Raw genomic sequence first — 16,040 nt, forward strand, 5'->3', positions numbered from 1 at the left:
AACTTAGTATGGATTTCGTGTTGGGGCTTCCCAAGACTATCAAAAAGCACGATTCCATATTTGTCGTGGTGGACCTTTTTTCCAAAATGGCCCACTTCATTGCATGCTCCAAGACGTCGAACACTTCACACATTGCTCGGAATTTCTTTGATGAGGTTGTTTGATTGCATGGTTTGCCAAAAACCATAGTGTCTAACCGGGATGTCAAGTTTGTGAGTTATTTTTGGAAGACACTGTGGCATATTATGGGAACTCATCTGCAGTTTTCTTCGGCATACCATCCTCAGACTGATGGCCAGACTGATGTGGTGAATAGGAGCCTAGGCGACTTGTTGAGATGTCTGGTTGGTGATCATATTAGGACCTGGGATGCAGTCTTGCCAACTGCAGAGTTCACATATAATAGTTCAGTAAATAGGTTTATGGGTAAGAGTCCATTTGAGATTGTTCTTGGTTATAAGCCTAGGAGACCTATAGATTTGATTCCCATGTTTGTATCACGACGTCCTTCTGAGTTTGCTGAGTCCTTTGCACATTACATGCATAATTTACATAGGGAGATTAGACAAAGGATTAATTCAAGTAATATAAATTATAAACTTCAAGTAGACATGCACCGTTGATTCAGGGAATTTCAAGTGGGTGATAAGGTCATGGTCCGTATTAGGCCAGAGCGGATAACACCTGGTGCCGCTAAGAAATTACATGCCCGCAGCGCAGGACCATATAAAATTTTAAACCGTATGGGTCCCAATGCGTATGTTCTCTAGCTTCCACCTGCATTGAAGATCAGCTCTACATTTAACGTGGAAGATCTCGTGCCATTTAGAGGCCCACCTCATGATCCACACTTTAAGCCTCCCATTGATCAGTCCCCTGACCCATGGCCTATACCTGAGCCTTCCTCTCAGCCTGCACCCTCCATACCATCTGTACACATGAGAGAGCAGATCGAGGACATTCTAGATGAGCGGATAGTGTCTACCCGCCACGGTGGATTCCAAAAGTTTCTCGTCAAGTGGAAGGATCGACCTACATCAGACTGCACGTGGATTACGGAGGCAGAGCTACAGCGGCTTGACCCCGATCTACTAGAGCATTACAGGAGTTTTGTCTCACTAGCGGCAAGACTTTCTCAGTCGGGGAGAGTTGATGCGGACATTAAAGTGTACCAGCGTCGTCGTAGGAGAGCCCTGGGCCCTGGCCCAACCTAGCCCACACTTTATTTGGGTGACCACTGCTTGGGCCTGGCCTGTGGGCCACTTTGAAGACCCCATGTGCATAGGATGAGCATCATAAAGGCCCCAAACTGGGAGGATGCACATGGGCTGCATTATTTGGAGTGCTAGGATAGTTTCTGACAGTTTTGGTTGAGATCCGACCGTTGGATCGCATCCGATCACATGGTGGCCCACCATGTGATCAAGTCCTTTTTCACTTTTTAGTGTCCATTTATGTTTTGTTATTTTTCTACACATTTTGGTTGGTTTGGATTTCTTAGTGGGCCCCTAATTTGCTAGATTTTAAAAGGGGCATGTTGGTCATTTTACTTTTAATGTAAAAACTCTATTTAAGGGGGGGAAACGTCTAACCCTAGGAGTAATAAAGAGTACACGTTTTTTTTCTAAAGAGAAACCTTTCTTTCTTCCATGCAACTTGGAAGAACCCTCTATGAGACTTAGAACAAGGTGGTGAGATTCTATCTTTTCGTGGGCGTGCGACTCGCTCACGTGTTTATTTTCTGCAAGGTATGGTCTTTCCTTCTCCTTCTACTCCTTTAAAAACACCACTTTGATCCTATCTAGCCTAAATCCTTCAATCCATTGCGCCCAAAACCTCGACACCCTGTGTCCCTGCCTCCCACATAAAACCTACCCTAGACCCTCTCCCAATTTCCTCCCACAACCCTCAATCCCAAATTACAGATTTATCCCACCTCATATCCCACGTGATCTTCATCTCCTCTAAACATAGTTTATGTGGTGAATGAGTATGGTAAATTCTGCCCATGAGTATTTTGTTGATATTCTGTGCTAAGGAGTTGTTCTAACAACCTTGACATCCTGCGATTTAATCTTTATATGAATGTGTACATATGGGGATGATTTCTAATGAAATGACATGCATTTTTGCTTGTTGAAATTACTGTTTGGTGAACTGTTCTGCTGAAATTATTGTTTAGTGCGCTTGGCCCATAACCTGTATGCTTTGAATTGTCCTTTGAATAATCACCTGTGAAACATGTAATCCACACATGTATACTACATCAATTTTTCTCACAACTAGTGGAAAGGAATGGAGATAAGAGGAAGAATCTACGTGGTTTTTAGATCAGGAGAAAGAACACAACCTAGGGAAGCTATGTAGAGAATGAGTAGGAATGGGGTCCAGATATATCGGTGTCATTAAAAAACATGTACAAGGGTGTTGTTACAAGAGTAAGAACTACCCGTGGTGAGCTTGATGAGTTCCCAATAGCAGTAGGTCTTCATGAGGAGTCGATATTATGCCTTACCTTTTTTCATTTGATTAATTAGCCATCAGACCAAAGATGAGGTTCCTTGGTACAAGTTGTTTGCAAATGATGCAATGCTGGTTGACGAGACTAGAGAAGGGGCAAAAAGTAAATTGAAGGTTTGGGAGAATGCTCTAGAGTCTAAATTAGAAAAACCAGGCCAGAGTATTTCGAACGCAACTTTAGGAAGAACAATTGCAGAGGTAAGGATATAATTAAAATTGATTTTTTTTTTTTTTTTTTTGGGATGGCAACCAACATGGTGTGCACATGGTGTGCCGTAACGGCCGTTACAGGCCCGTAAAGGCCATTACGTAAAGTTAACTGTGGCAACCGTCACACGTTACGGGGTCGTAATAGCCTTAACAACCATTACGGAAAGAATAACCCGTAATAGCAGGTATAACCCCCATAACAGCCTATTACACCCTCCATAAAGGTTGTAACAGCCCCGTAGTGCCCCCCGTAATGACGTTAGCATCCCTGTGATGGTCCATTACAGGGCTGATACAGGTTTTTCATATTTTCCTGATTGAAGAAAAGAGACTGTAACAGCCATTGCAACCCATATCGTAAAGGTAACAGTGGTGGCTGTTACAGCCACCATTACCGTTATGGAATACCTTGCAACCAATTTTATTGAGAAACCACCTCAAAAACCAAGGCGAAAACGAATACAAACAATTACAAGCACAAGAGGGCAATAAGAAAACAAGCATCCAAATCGCTAAATCCAAACGCCCACTCAACAACCAAGAAACAATCGTCCCAACTACCTAACCCACAAATCCAAATCTATTCTCGAAACAACGATTGTTCCTCTCTCCCCAAATGGTCCATAAGACAACCATAGCCACCAACTGCCACAACACCTTCCAGAATTTACCCCCTATCCACTCATGCCAAGTGGCCAGGAAATTCGACATGCATCACCCAATGAATATTGAGAGTCGATGAAAAACAGAACACTCCCAAATCTTCCTAGCAAACAGACAATGGAGGGACAAGTGGTTTGCCGATTCAGCATTCTTCATACCAAAGTATTCCAAAATGGTTACGCAATGGAAATGGTTTGGGCCATTACACATTACGGGGCCATAACGGCTCATTCCTTAAAAAATGGGTTGTAACGGCCCCATAACAGCCATTACGGACCAGCCAAGGCCATTACACACAATAAATTTAAAAAAGAGGGGTTCTTCTAGAGAGAAAAAAACTAGAAAAAAGTGTTCTTCTTCTTCTTCCTCTCTCTCTCTCTCTCTCTCTCTCTCTCTCTCTCTCTCTCTCTCTCTTCTTGTCAAAAACATGGCTTCATATCAGCCATGGTTTTATAAACTCATTTATATGATACTCCGGTGGCATGTGCGCCTAATACACTTGCACATCTCAAAAATTGTACACATGGCATACATTAAATCAAACCAAACCATTTAAAATGCGGGACCTTCTGTTGCTATGTCAAATTCCCCATTTCAATTTGTTTTTAATGATTGTACCTGTTGATTTGCAGACACTTGTTTGTTAAAATATGACCACTGGACATTTTTTATTCTTCATCGTCCAATAAATGTCCACTGAACTGATAGGCGGAAGATGAAACAAGCACAATTTAGGGCCCATTGTATTAGTGGAATGAGTGACTTATATTGCATAAATTTCAGACCAATTTGGGAGCATTTAAGTCGCCCCTTCACTGGGAACACAATTTATCCTAATATAATATCAAATTTTCTTAAATTGTCTTTGGGGAGATGATATCAAATGCTCAAGCATAAACATCGGTAGAATAAATGTCATAAATTGCACGAATATGAGGCAAATTTGGAGCCATTCTAGCGGTGCCTCAAATCGGCGATACTATTCATCCTAATTTAATTTTAATTTTAATTTTAATTTTATCTTAAAATTTTTTAGAGGGAATGATATCAAATGTTTGCGAATATGCATTAGTGAGATAATTTCCATAGATTGCATGAATTTGGGCCAATTTGGAGCATTTGAGTGATCCCCCAAATTGACACCATTATTCATTCGTATTTAATTTAATTTAATTTTTACAATTACTTGGGGAAAATGATATCAAATGCTTAGGGATATACATTAGTGAGATTAGCACATAGATTGCAGGCTAATTTGGGGCATTCAAGTAGTCCCTCAAATTGGCAACACTTAAACCGAATTTAATTTCATTTTTTTCTTCTTAAAATTACCTAGGGGAATGATGTCAAATGCTTAGAGATATGCATTAGTGAGATGAGTACCATAGAATGGACTACCTAAGCTTATCAAGTTCATAAAATCATTAGACAGGCCAAGACAGCATTTTCACCAAACAGTGGACTGGTACATCATCGTAAACATAGTTAAAAATTATATATATATATATATATATATATATATATATATATATATTTAGAATCATCTAAATATTTGGGATTTTTTCCATATTTCTTTGTTGATTTTATTTTTTTATTTACCGTTACAGGAAATGGTCGTTATGCCCCTTACGCCCTCCGTACAACCGTAACGTAACGATAATGTCAGGGACCATTACGCCCACCGTTATTGTTACGGAATACCTTAGGCTCATACACGTGACACATATATTACGAAGCACCAAGGATCTCTTAATGAGATTATCTATAGTGATCACCTTCTTCGTCCCCACCAACCAAACAAAAGCGACAACTTTTGAGGGAGCCCCATAACTCCAAAATTGAAAATATAAATAAATTAAAAAAAAATAAAATCCAAAATCAAGAGTTATGACCGCTGACCAGAGTGGTGTGGTTGAGCATTTTGTAAAAGGAGACGAAGAACCTCCCTAAACTATGAGCACGCCATACCACTGAATCTTCCATTGACTCCCTTGGCACAACAAGCTTATGCTTTCCAAAAGGCTCTTGAGATCAATAAACTCCTCATCACAAAGGACACTACGGCAAGGAGGAGCCCATGCCACCTCATCTTCAATCTTGGAGCAACATTGAGCAACAAGAATATTCTTTCCAATGCAATAATGGTTAATCTAAGGAAAGCCTCCTTTAACACACAATCTCCTAACCACCGATCTTCCTAGAAATGGATGTGGCTTCCATTAAAATTGATGGTTAAGAGATTCATCAAAGCGATGTGTTTTGTTACCTTTACTATTTTATTTTTTTTTTATTATTATTATTTTTTAAAAAGAAAAAGAAGAAGAAGAAGAAGAAGAAGAAGAAGAAGAAGAGAGAGAGAGAGAGAGAGAGAGAGAGAGAGAGAGAGAGAGAGAGATAAGATTGACGAAGATGTTTCCAACATGATTAAGCTGGGCGGATGAAGCGAATATGTGCCTCTAGACTGTTGCATGATTATCACATGCCTACAAAGATTAGGAGAAAGTTTCTTAAGATAGTTATTCAACTGGCTATGCTACATGGGAGGTTGATGGGGTTTCCTCAAAGAGATGTCTTTTGCTATGGCTCTACTACTTAAAATGGGGAGATTGATGAGGATGTTTCCAACATGATTCAAGTTGGGTGGGTAAGTGGAGATGTGCCTCTAGAGAGTTGCATGATCATCGCATACCTACAAAATTAGGAGAAAGTTTTATAAGACACCTATTTGACCAGATATGCTACATGGGAGAGCATTTTGGTGGTTAGAAGGAAACACAAACAAAAATTGAGAGTGATGTGTAGGAAAACTAGGAAGAAAAGTATTAAGCATAAGGTCATTTATAGCCGCTTAGTTGTCCCAATAGGAGATAAACTAATGGAGGGCCAATTGACATGAATTGGACATGTGCAACAAAGATTTGAGACCTCTAGTAAGGAGGATAACATTGATTAAGGTTGAAGGGTGTGAAGAGAGAATGTGAGGAAGACCTAAAAGTACTTGGACAGACGTAGTGAGTAGTGAGAGTGATGGGGACATCAGAGTATCTACTCAGGTGTACCAGAGATAGAGACGACCACCCACATCAACGCAACTTTCTTTGTGGATGGGAGACGAGTTCCAGATGGAGCCCGTCAAGCCATTTTGAAGACCCCACATGCATTGGACCTAATCAAGAAGACCCCACTTTGGGATGATGCATGTGGGCTACTTAGGAAATCATTTTAATCATAGAGTTTCTATTTCGCGTCGATCCGACCGTTGGATCTTGTCAATCAGGCCATCGGGGCATTAGATCTTTTACATCTGGGCCCCTTGGACTCTAATCTTGCTTTCTTTATATATTTTTTTTATTTTTTTTTAATTTTTTTAGGAGTTATTTGATAGTTGAGAGTGATAATATATATTTTAGTTTTCTTATTTTGGATGATGGGCCACTTCACGCAAGTGAGTGGCATAGTTGCAATTATGCGGAATTTTTAATAATTAAAGCACATGGGGGGTGGAGTTCCAACCCTATTGGATTCTGCGATTTATATATATTAAAAGAGAGAGAGAGAGAGAGAGAGAGAGAGAGAGAGAGAGAAGCCCTTGCTTTCTTCTCCCATCTTTATGCGATTTGAAAATACTTCCATGCGATTTGGAAGGAAGATTAGTGTGAGGCTAATCTTTATCAACGGAGGTGCAAGGTCTCCATCTATCCCCACGCCATCTTCTCTTTTCTCTCCCATCTATGTATTTTCTTCAGGTTCTTTATTCTCTCCATCCCACATCTTTGTCTTCTCCCAAACCCTAACCGGCCTAAACCCATCCTCCCACACCACATGTGTGATTGTACGGCCACACGTGTGAATCCCACCTAGCCCCTTTTTGGCTTTCAATCATCCTTATATCAAAACTCCTTTCTTCCATTCCCAAAATCCTAACCCTAAACCCAAAATCCCTAACTTTCCTACATTTTCCCCAATTTCTTTTTTTTTTTGAAAAAAAAAACCCTAATTCCAAAATTATCAATTCCTATGAACCCTAATTCTTCAAATTTTAGGTTTTCCCCATCCTAACCTTAATCATAAAGTCTACAAATCTATCCCTTGAGTGTGGAACGTGCCTATGATAAATTGGAAGTTCTATCCTTCCATCAGTCCAAGTTTTGATTGATTTATGTGATTTCTTAGCATGCCGGCATGAAGTTTAGGTTAAATCAGATTTTATTTCCTATTATTCACTCTTAATTACTTGGCAGGTTAGCATCTTTTGTTAATTGAATTACTTGATGGACTCTTTTATAATCTCCACATTACATGCTAGCATTAAATCATGTCTCCTGCATCAAATTTGGTATCAGAGACCATAGGTTTAGCATAGCATTTTTGTGTTACATCTAGGTTAGAGTCACATCTAGGGTTAGTAGAGTATGGATTGCATATAGAATCATATTGCTGAATTTTTGCTGGAGTACCTTATTGCCGAATTTTCAGTTCGCGTGTCCCCACTTATACCATTGCTGAAATTTCAGCATAGTAATTTCAGGTTGTCCTATTGCTGAATTTTCAGCTTGTAATTCTTGAAATACACCTGTGCTGAATTTTCAGTTTGGCACCCTACTTTCCTACTGAATTTTCAATATAAGATTTGAGGATAACGACTTGCTGAATTTTTTTGGTTAGTGTGTCTAACGTGATCTCTAGGTTAGTACTATCATTGTCATTACATTGTCCTAGGACCCAGGGTTTCCTTTAGAGTGTCTTGTGTATGCCCATTCGTTCAGAACGTGGTTTTGGCCTACATTCCACTTTGAATCTAGAACGGATTGACGAGGCCCTTAATGCTATCAACAATTGTCTGACGGCTATTGAAGTGCATAATAAGACCACCGCGACTCAATTGACCATGACTAATGCGTATATTAATCGGCTTGAAGCCTCCCTTCAAGCGAATCCCGACACTGGGGAAGATGTCCAATTACAAGCCAGGAATCAAATTGAAGGAGTTGAGACTGTGCCACTTGCAATTATTAGCCATCCCTTAAGCCAAATTATAGAAAGTGATGATTGGCGCAGGAATTCAATTTTCCACACTTATGCCAAGTGTGGTGGCAAAAACTGCAAGGTGATCATTGATAGTGGCAGTTGCATCAATGTGGTATTTGCTCGCACTGTGGACTGCTTAGGCATGCTAGTCGTTCCTCACCCTCAGCCCCATCAAGTCTCATGGGTTGATACATCTTCGATTCCGGTTTCTCAGAGTTCTCCCATTCCCATCCAGTTTGGTTTCCATACAAACACGTGGTGTGATGTTTTGCCTATGGATATAGGCCACATCATTTTGGGCAAGCCTTGGTTGTATGACAGGGACGCAACACTGTTCGATCGCTCGAATACATGTTCGTTTCTATATGGAGGCAAAAGGATTGTCTTGAGGCCTCTCCCGCCCAAAAGCATCTTAGAAAAGAAGGATGACATCAAGAAACATGGTCCTAAAGGTGTGACGAAACTCCAACTTGAGTCTCTTCCTATAGTTAATGCCAAAGAGTCTGAAAGAGATACTAAAACTGATTTGACGTTGTATGCACACATGGCAAGTGAGGTCACACCTAAGGTTATTATAGAGATGCCACCTAAGGTTACACCTGAGGGTAGTGTAGAGTTATTATCTAAGGTGAGTCTGGTATTGGAGGAGCCAGTGTTGTTATTCCAGAGGGCATATCGGATGAGCTTACACCCATGCGGGACATTCACGCATTGACTCTACCAAACCTTCATCACGATCAAATGAGTACTGGGAAGGAAGTGGATTTGGAAAGACAAGTAGATGAGCCTAGGACCCCTATAGATTGCATATCCATGTTTGTGTTCCATAGGCCTTCAAAGTCTGCACCTGCATCTACACAACATATGCATGACTTATATGTGGAGATTAGAAAAAGAATCAATACAAGTAATGAAATATACAAAATGATTGCTAACTCATGCCATAGGTTTAAAAAGTTTGTTATGGGTGATGAAGTCATGATTAAAATACGTCCGAAAGGGTTTCCACATAGAACCATAAAAAAATTACAAGCCCATAACACTGGACCATATAAAATCTTGAAAAGACTGGGTTCGAATGCTTACTTGATAGATCTTCCACCTAACATGGGTATCATTTGCACATTTAATGTGGAAGATCTTGTACCGTTTCATGGACATTCCCCTAACCCTCACATGAACTTTGATGATGATGTCCTTGACCTGTCCCAAACCCCATGGCCATTACCTGACCTCTCTTCTCAACCTTTACCATCCATACCATCCATACATATGAGAAGAGAGGAGATAAGATATTTTAGATGAAGAAACGGTTTCCACACGACATGACGGTTACCAAGAGTTCCTTGTCAAGTGGAAGGGCAGACTAAAATCAGACAATACGTGGATCACAAAGATAGAGCTTCAGTGACGAGACCCAGATCTCCTCAAGCATTACTGCAACTTTATTTCACTAGAGGCGAAATTTCCTCAGCCGAGGGGAATTGATGGGGACAACAGAGGACCTACTTAGGTGTACCAGAGACGGAGACGACCACCCACATCAGCGCAGCTTTCTTTATGGATGGGAGATGAGCTCCAGATGGGGCCCGTCGGGCCATTTTGAAGACCCCACATGCATTGGACATACATCAAGAAGACCCACTTTGGGATGATGCATGTAGGCTGCTTAGGAGATCATTTTAATCATATGATTCCTATTTCGAGTCGATTCGACCGTTGGATCTTGTCAATTAGGCCATCGGGCCACCAGATCTTTCAGATCTAGGCCCCTTAGACTTTGATCTTGCTTTCTTTATGTTTTTTTGTTATTTTTAAGAGTAATTTGATAGTTAAGATTGATAATATATGTTTTAGTTTTCTTATTTTGGATGATGGGCCACTTTACTTAAGTGAGAGGCATAGTTGTAATTATGCTCAATTTTTAATAATAAAATCACATGGGGGGTGGAGTTCCAACCCTATTGGATTTTGTGATTTTTTTTTTTTTCCAAAGAGAGAAAAGCTCTTGCATTCTTCTCCCAATGCGATTTGAAGATACTTCCATGTGATTTAAAAGGAAGATTGGTGCGAAGCTAATCTTCATCAACGGAGGTGCGAGGTCTCCATCTATCCCCACACCATCTTCTCTTTTCTCTTTCATCCAAGTCTTTTCTTCAAGTTCTTCATCCTCTCCATCACAGATCTTCGTCTTCTCCCAAACCTAACTTTCTCATACCCATCCACAATCCAAACCCTAACCGGCCTAAACCCATCCTCCCACGCTACACGTGTGACTGTACGGCCACACGTGTGAATCCCACCTAACCCCTTTTGGCTTTCCATCATCCTTATATCAAAACCCTTCTTCCATTCCCAAAATCATAAGCTTAAACCTAACATCCCTAACTTCCTTAGATTTTCCCCAATTTCTAAAAAAAAAAACCTAATTCCAAAATTCTCAATTCCCATGAACCCTAATTTTTCAAATTTCAGATTTTCCCCACCTAACCCTAATCATAAAACCTACAAATCTGTCCCTTGAGTGTGGAATGTGCCTATGCTGAATTGGAAGTTTTATCCTTCCCTAGGTCCTAGTTTTGATTGATTTATGTGATTTCTTAGCATGCGGGCATATGATTTAGGTTAAATCAAATTTTATTTTCTATTATTCACTCTTAATTACTTAGTAGGTTAGCATCTTTTGTTAATTGAATTACTTTATGGACTCTTTTATAATCTCCATGTTGCATGCTAGCATTAAATCATGTGTCCTGCATCAGAGAGGGATATGAAAACCTCTTCACTTACTAAGGACAGGGCCTTGGGACTGACTAGCAAACAGGATCAACGAAGCCAGCAGCAAATAGCTAGGAAAAGGGTTGATGATGATGATGATGATAATGTATTCACAAGTCAACTAGATAGAGGAAGGGTGCATTCATATCGTTAAAATGACCAGTCACACCCACGTGGTATTAGAAAATACTCTAAAATTTCATGTGATAAGCAAAGATAAACCTTGGCTTGGTTAAAAGAACTAAAAGCAATGCGAGCAAACTCTCAAATCCAACCTGATCAAAGCCTGACGTATGCAGTTATGTGATAGTTTCTACTTGTTCGATTAATGTCATGTTGCAGATGTGAATAAAACTCAAGTCATGTGTCCTAATTTATATACACAAATCTAAAGATTGAACTAATTATGAATTTGAACAAGTTCCAAAATCCCTCTTTTAAAAAAAATAAATAAATTTTAGTAACTTGAATGATTTGACATAAAACATCTCAAGAAGACACTAGGCAATTTTGGAATTCAATTCACATATGTTTTAGCCCACCCCAAATAGCAAGGACAAGGCTATGGTGATGATGATCATGATCATGATTTTGCATGTGACTTATATTTGTCTTAAACAAGAAGTGAAGCAAAGTTACACTTAATCTTGCAACTCCATTTCTTTGTGCCACTGCCACATTTCCGCTCTGCTGTTTACATTTTTACAATCAAACAACTCACATGCAGTAACCCAAGTGACCATGATAAGAGCAACTATATAATAATGAAATCATCAATGCATGCATGTAACACATCTTTAATGATTCAAAAGTTATAGTTGGACACTATAAATAGAGGTAGTGACCCTTGTACATGACATTGAGTTTAAATATCCAAAGTACAGAGCAATGGAGCAAGGAAACTCCATTTTATAAGACAATGTTGTGTAAGACAATGTCAACACAGCTGCAATGAGAAAACCTTAATTTATATTTTAGAATTATTTATATAGTTCTAATGTGTTTCAAATTATTTAAGATCATTTTCATCATCTTATGTAAATATGAACTGAAATGTAATATAACAATAGATTTTTCAATATCATGATACATATATGGATGTGTTGAGGTGGCAGGTTTCCTTGGGCCCCCCCCCCATGTCTAATGTCGCATGTTCTGTCCAACTTCGATACATGCCAGTGTCCTTGTCACTCTTCCGCAGAGCAAAGATGAGTGAATTTCAAGAGTGCAACTAACAGCAAGTATTCAATTTTTTTTTATCATGTAACAAACGTTCCAAAAGCATCAAAGTGAAAAATATTTATTAGAACCTGGGTGGTGGGTCCATCCCAACTGCCTTCCAGTCAAGCATTGCTATGTGAAGGAATTGCCAGCTGGAAAAGAAAATGCCACCAAAAATGGAATCCCGAAATATTCCCGAACGAAGACCCATCCACAAGGCACGCCATCCTTCCAAGGAAATGACATTTAAAGGACCTTGAACTTCATATGCAAGGGGTGGTCTTCCAGTTCCAGTCATCATCCATGGGTACTCTTTAAGAGCACCGACCATGTTGGAATTTTTGGTGGGCAGCGCTGCCAAAAGACCAACAGTTAGGTCCCATGCCTTTTTATCAGGAGTATATCCACGTAGTAATTTTGAAAATGTTGGGGCAATGCAGTGCTTCATCTCAACAGTGTTAGAAGTTGGGGACCGAAAAGCAGAGGACACCTGGGCGCGAAGTTTAAAAAGTTCAAATGGAGTGCTTAGAACAGCTTCCACAGCACCACCTGCAATTCCTGCCAAAAGAGCCTCGGAGACATACACATAATTCTCTTCTCGCCCATCTGCGAAAATATCGGTAAACAATGCATAATATGTCAGTATTATATTGGTTGGCAGTTCTGTAAAAAGACAATAAGCTATCATCCATGAAACAATAATTAAGAACGATGCACAAACATTGATTCGAAGGCCACCACAATAACAGAAACCAAAGTTTAAAATTTCAAAATGATTCACAACTCAGTTGGTCTCCAACTGAGTATGGCTCAGCCAATCTTTTGAGAAGTGATAATCAAAGTGACACAATGTGATTCACCGAACCTCAGTAAGATGTATGAAAAAATAAAACAACTTGGCAGAGGAATGAAAAACATATAAAACACGGAGAATTACCTTTATAGAATGCAGTCAGAAGTTCATAGATCCCAAAACGTGCTCCCAACCCGGAAATCCTACCCAATGCTGACCATCCAAACCCACTATAAAAACCTAAAAAATCCACAATGAAGAAAAGGTCATTATGATGATGTAAGAAGCAGAATAAATCCAGGTAACAGCTTTGACAGAAACATACAAATGAATTCACTACAGAAAATATAAAATAGTATTGATGCTAAAGCGTAGCATCTCTAACAGGACATCTTCAACTGCGACCATGTTAATACAACTGATACTACACCCTTCCTCTGTCCAAAGAAGTCAAGGGCCTGTTTGCATTGAAGGAAAAGAAAAGAAAAGAAAATGAAGCATTGTTCCCATGATGGACCTTTCACTATGTTTAGATAGAAAAAATAGCAATGAAAAACACAGCAATTATTACCCTTTTCCATAGTCAGTTTCCCAAGCACAAGATACAAGGTGACCATTGTCTCATAAATATTAGATTTATAATAGCTATCAAAGAGGACCCCTGAAAATGGAATCTATGGAGATCCAAGTCTCAATAGTAAGGTGTTCAATAGCAGTAATGGTGGCAGTTATGGCCACTACACCCCTATAACAGTCAAAACATGTTTAAAAGAAAAGAATGTATCAGCCTGCATATTGGCCCATTATGGACCATTTTTTTCTTACAAATCAGGTGTTATAACCCTTTATCGCATAACTGGCACCACCATTACCACTACATAATGCCCATTACGGCTGTAATGTAACCGTTTTTTATACTATGCTCAATAGTGCTCATGGAATCCATAAAAGTTCATCGCTGGATAATAATTACACTTTCATTTTCCCACAATCCAAACAGGCCCCAACTACAAGCATTCACAATTAAATTGGTAAACATCTTTGTTAGTACATCATCTACTGCAGCAATGGATCTAAATGATTTCTACAAGATGAGTGTAAACTAACCACAACTCAAAACAATCATGGGAATCCAAAGTATCCAAATTCATTCTTCTATTGCCCCATGAATAGCAATAGGCAAGATCCCATTCCTCAACAAATAATAGAAATGAGAAATGGAGATCACTGCAAACAAAAGAAGCTTTTTTGGAGCTTAAGCAATTCATTTTCGACAATCATATTTGTGCCACTAAAAATTCCTGAAGGTTTTTTTCATCTGCATTGTATGGGCACTCAGAATTGGGATGCATGGTCCATGGATCCATGTCCACTTCTCAGTGAAAATAGACCCCATGTCCACTTCTCAGTGTAGCACCAAGAGCACTTCAGGAATGCAAACAACCTTGTGGGCTCAAGCCAGAAATCAAGAGAACAAGAAACAGAAACAAAAGGGAAAAAATGTCAGGAAGAAATGACAAAAAAAAAAAAAAAATTAAAATAAAAAATAAAGGAAAATAAAGAGAAGAAAAAGGGAAGAAAAAGAACAATGACCATGGTTAGAGACTTCTTTTGTAGGTTGAAGCTCGGGAATATAATTACATATGATGGGAAAAATATAGTTCTGCTGCAAAGGAGGATCTAAAGCTTTAATGTCATGAAAAAAGTGTACATCTGCTTATTACACTGACAATAATGAAATTCTTAGAATACATCTTTTGAGGCCACTAGTGCAAGGGTTGCCTAGGGAATAAAAAATTGACAAATATGTCCTGCACTAATACAAGTAATAGACGGTCTATCCTGAATAGATTCTGAATATAGTGAAATGATATGTCAATTCCTCTTCAACAACATGTAGTCATGAGACGAGAATAATTTCTCATAATTTCAATATTTCAAGGTAATCGGCGAGGATTAAAAGGCTGGGTGACGGTGAGACATGAAAATAGAAGAGTCCCCTTTCTTGGCCAGAGTTGCCCCGAATAGGTTTATCATTGTGAAGGATTGCTATTCCCTAGTTGGAGGGAGCATTGTGTGGTCTCCTCCATGTGGTCAAACCCTTTCTGAAGGGTAGTTGGGGGAGCTAGTGGAGTTGTTGTCTCGTCTTGAGAATATGACCCTCTTGATTCACACTAATGATTCCTTGGTGTGGAAAGCTCATAGCTCGGGTTGTTTCTCAATCCGATCCTTCTTCTCATTGATCTCTAGCCCATCTCAACCCCATCTTTTCCCGTTTCATTTTTGGTCTTATGGGAGCTCCTCCTTGGGTTGGGGTGTTTGCTTGGCTCGTGGGAAGAAAGAAAGTGCCTACCATCGACAACCTTCAAAGAAGATCTTTGGTGCTCCCCAATATATGTTTAATGTGTATGGCAGATGCAAAATCGATTGACCACACGTTTGCCTGCTCAGTTTGGGATTACTTTCTTCATGCCATCTACTTATACTGAAGTCAAAGCCGAATCTATTATGTGCTTGGCACAGGGGAGGGGTGGGAAAATCTGGGAAAGCCATTTGGAGATTGCTTATTTTGGCAATTTGGTGGTCTATATTGGGGGAGCGCAACAGACGTTGCCTTTAATAGGAGTCTTTTGCCTCAAGAGGTGGTTAGGGAGATCAATTGTAATATGTTGGGATGGGCTTCTTCCGTGAAGGCAGTTGACCCAGCCAGCATCTCCTCATTCTCTAAGGGGTAGGGCTGGGTCGTCTCCCTTTCAAGGGTCTCTCCTCTCTTTTGAGTTGTAGAGAAGGGTTGTATACTTTTGCGCTTTTGTGTTTTTTCAATAAA

At 39.6% G+C, this 16,040-nt stretch overlaps 1 protein-coding gene across 1 annotated transcript in view; it reads right to left on the reverse strand.

The window, feature by feature from the left end:
- Nucleotides 1–16,040, reverse strand: part of LOC131223639 (uncharacterized) — a 68,121-nt gene that overhangs the window by 18,743 nt on the left and 33,338 nt on the right. Inside the window, exons 3-4 of the mRNA XM_058219092.1 lie at nucleotides 13,358–13,453; nucleotides 12,510–13,026 (exon numbers count right to left, since the gene is read on the reverse strand). Of these exons, the coding sequence (XP_058075075.1) occupies nucleotides 12,510–13,026; nucleotides 13,358–13,453 (613 nt within the window). The remainder of the gene's footprint in view (nucleotides 1–12,509; nucleotides 13,027–13,357; nucleotides 13,454–16,040) is intronic.

Source organism: Magnolia sinica, chromosome 13, assembly GCF_029962835.1.
Source record: "Magnolia sinica isolate HGM2019 chromosome 13, MsV1, whole genome shotgun sequence".
In the NCBI taxonomy this organism is placed as follows: Eukaryota; Viridiplantae; Streptophyta; class Magnoliopsida; order Magnoliales; family Magnoliaceae; genus Magnolia; species Magnolia sinica.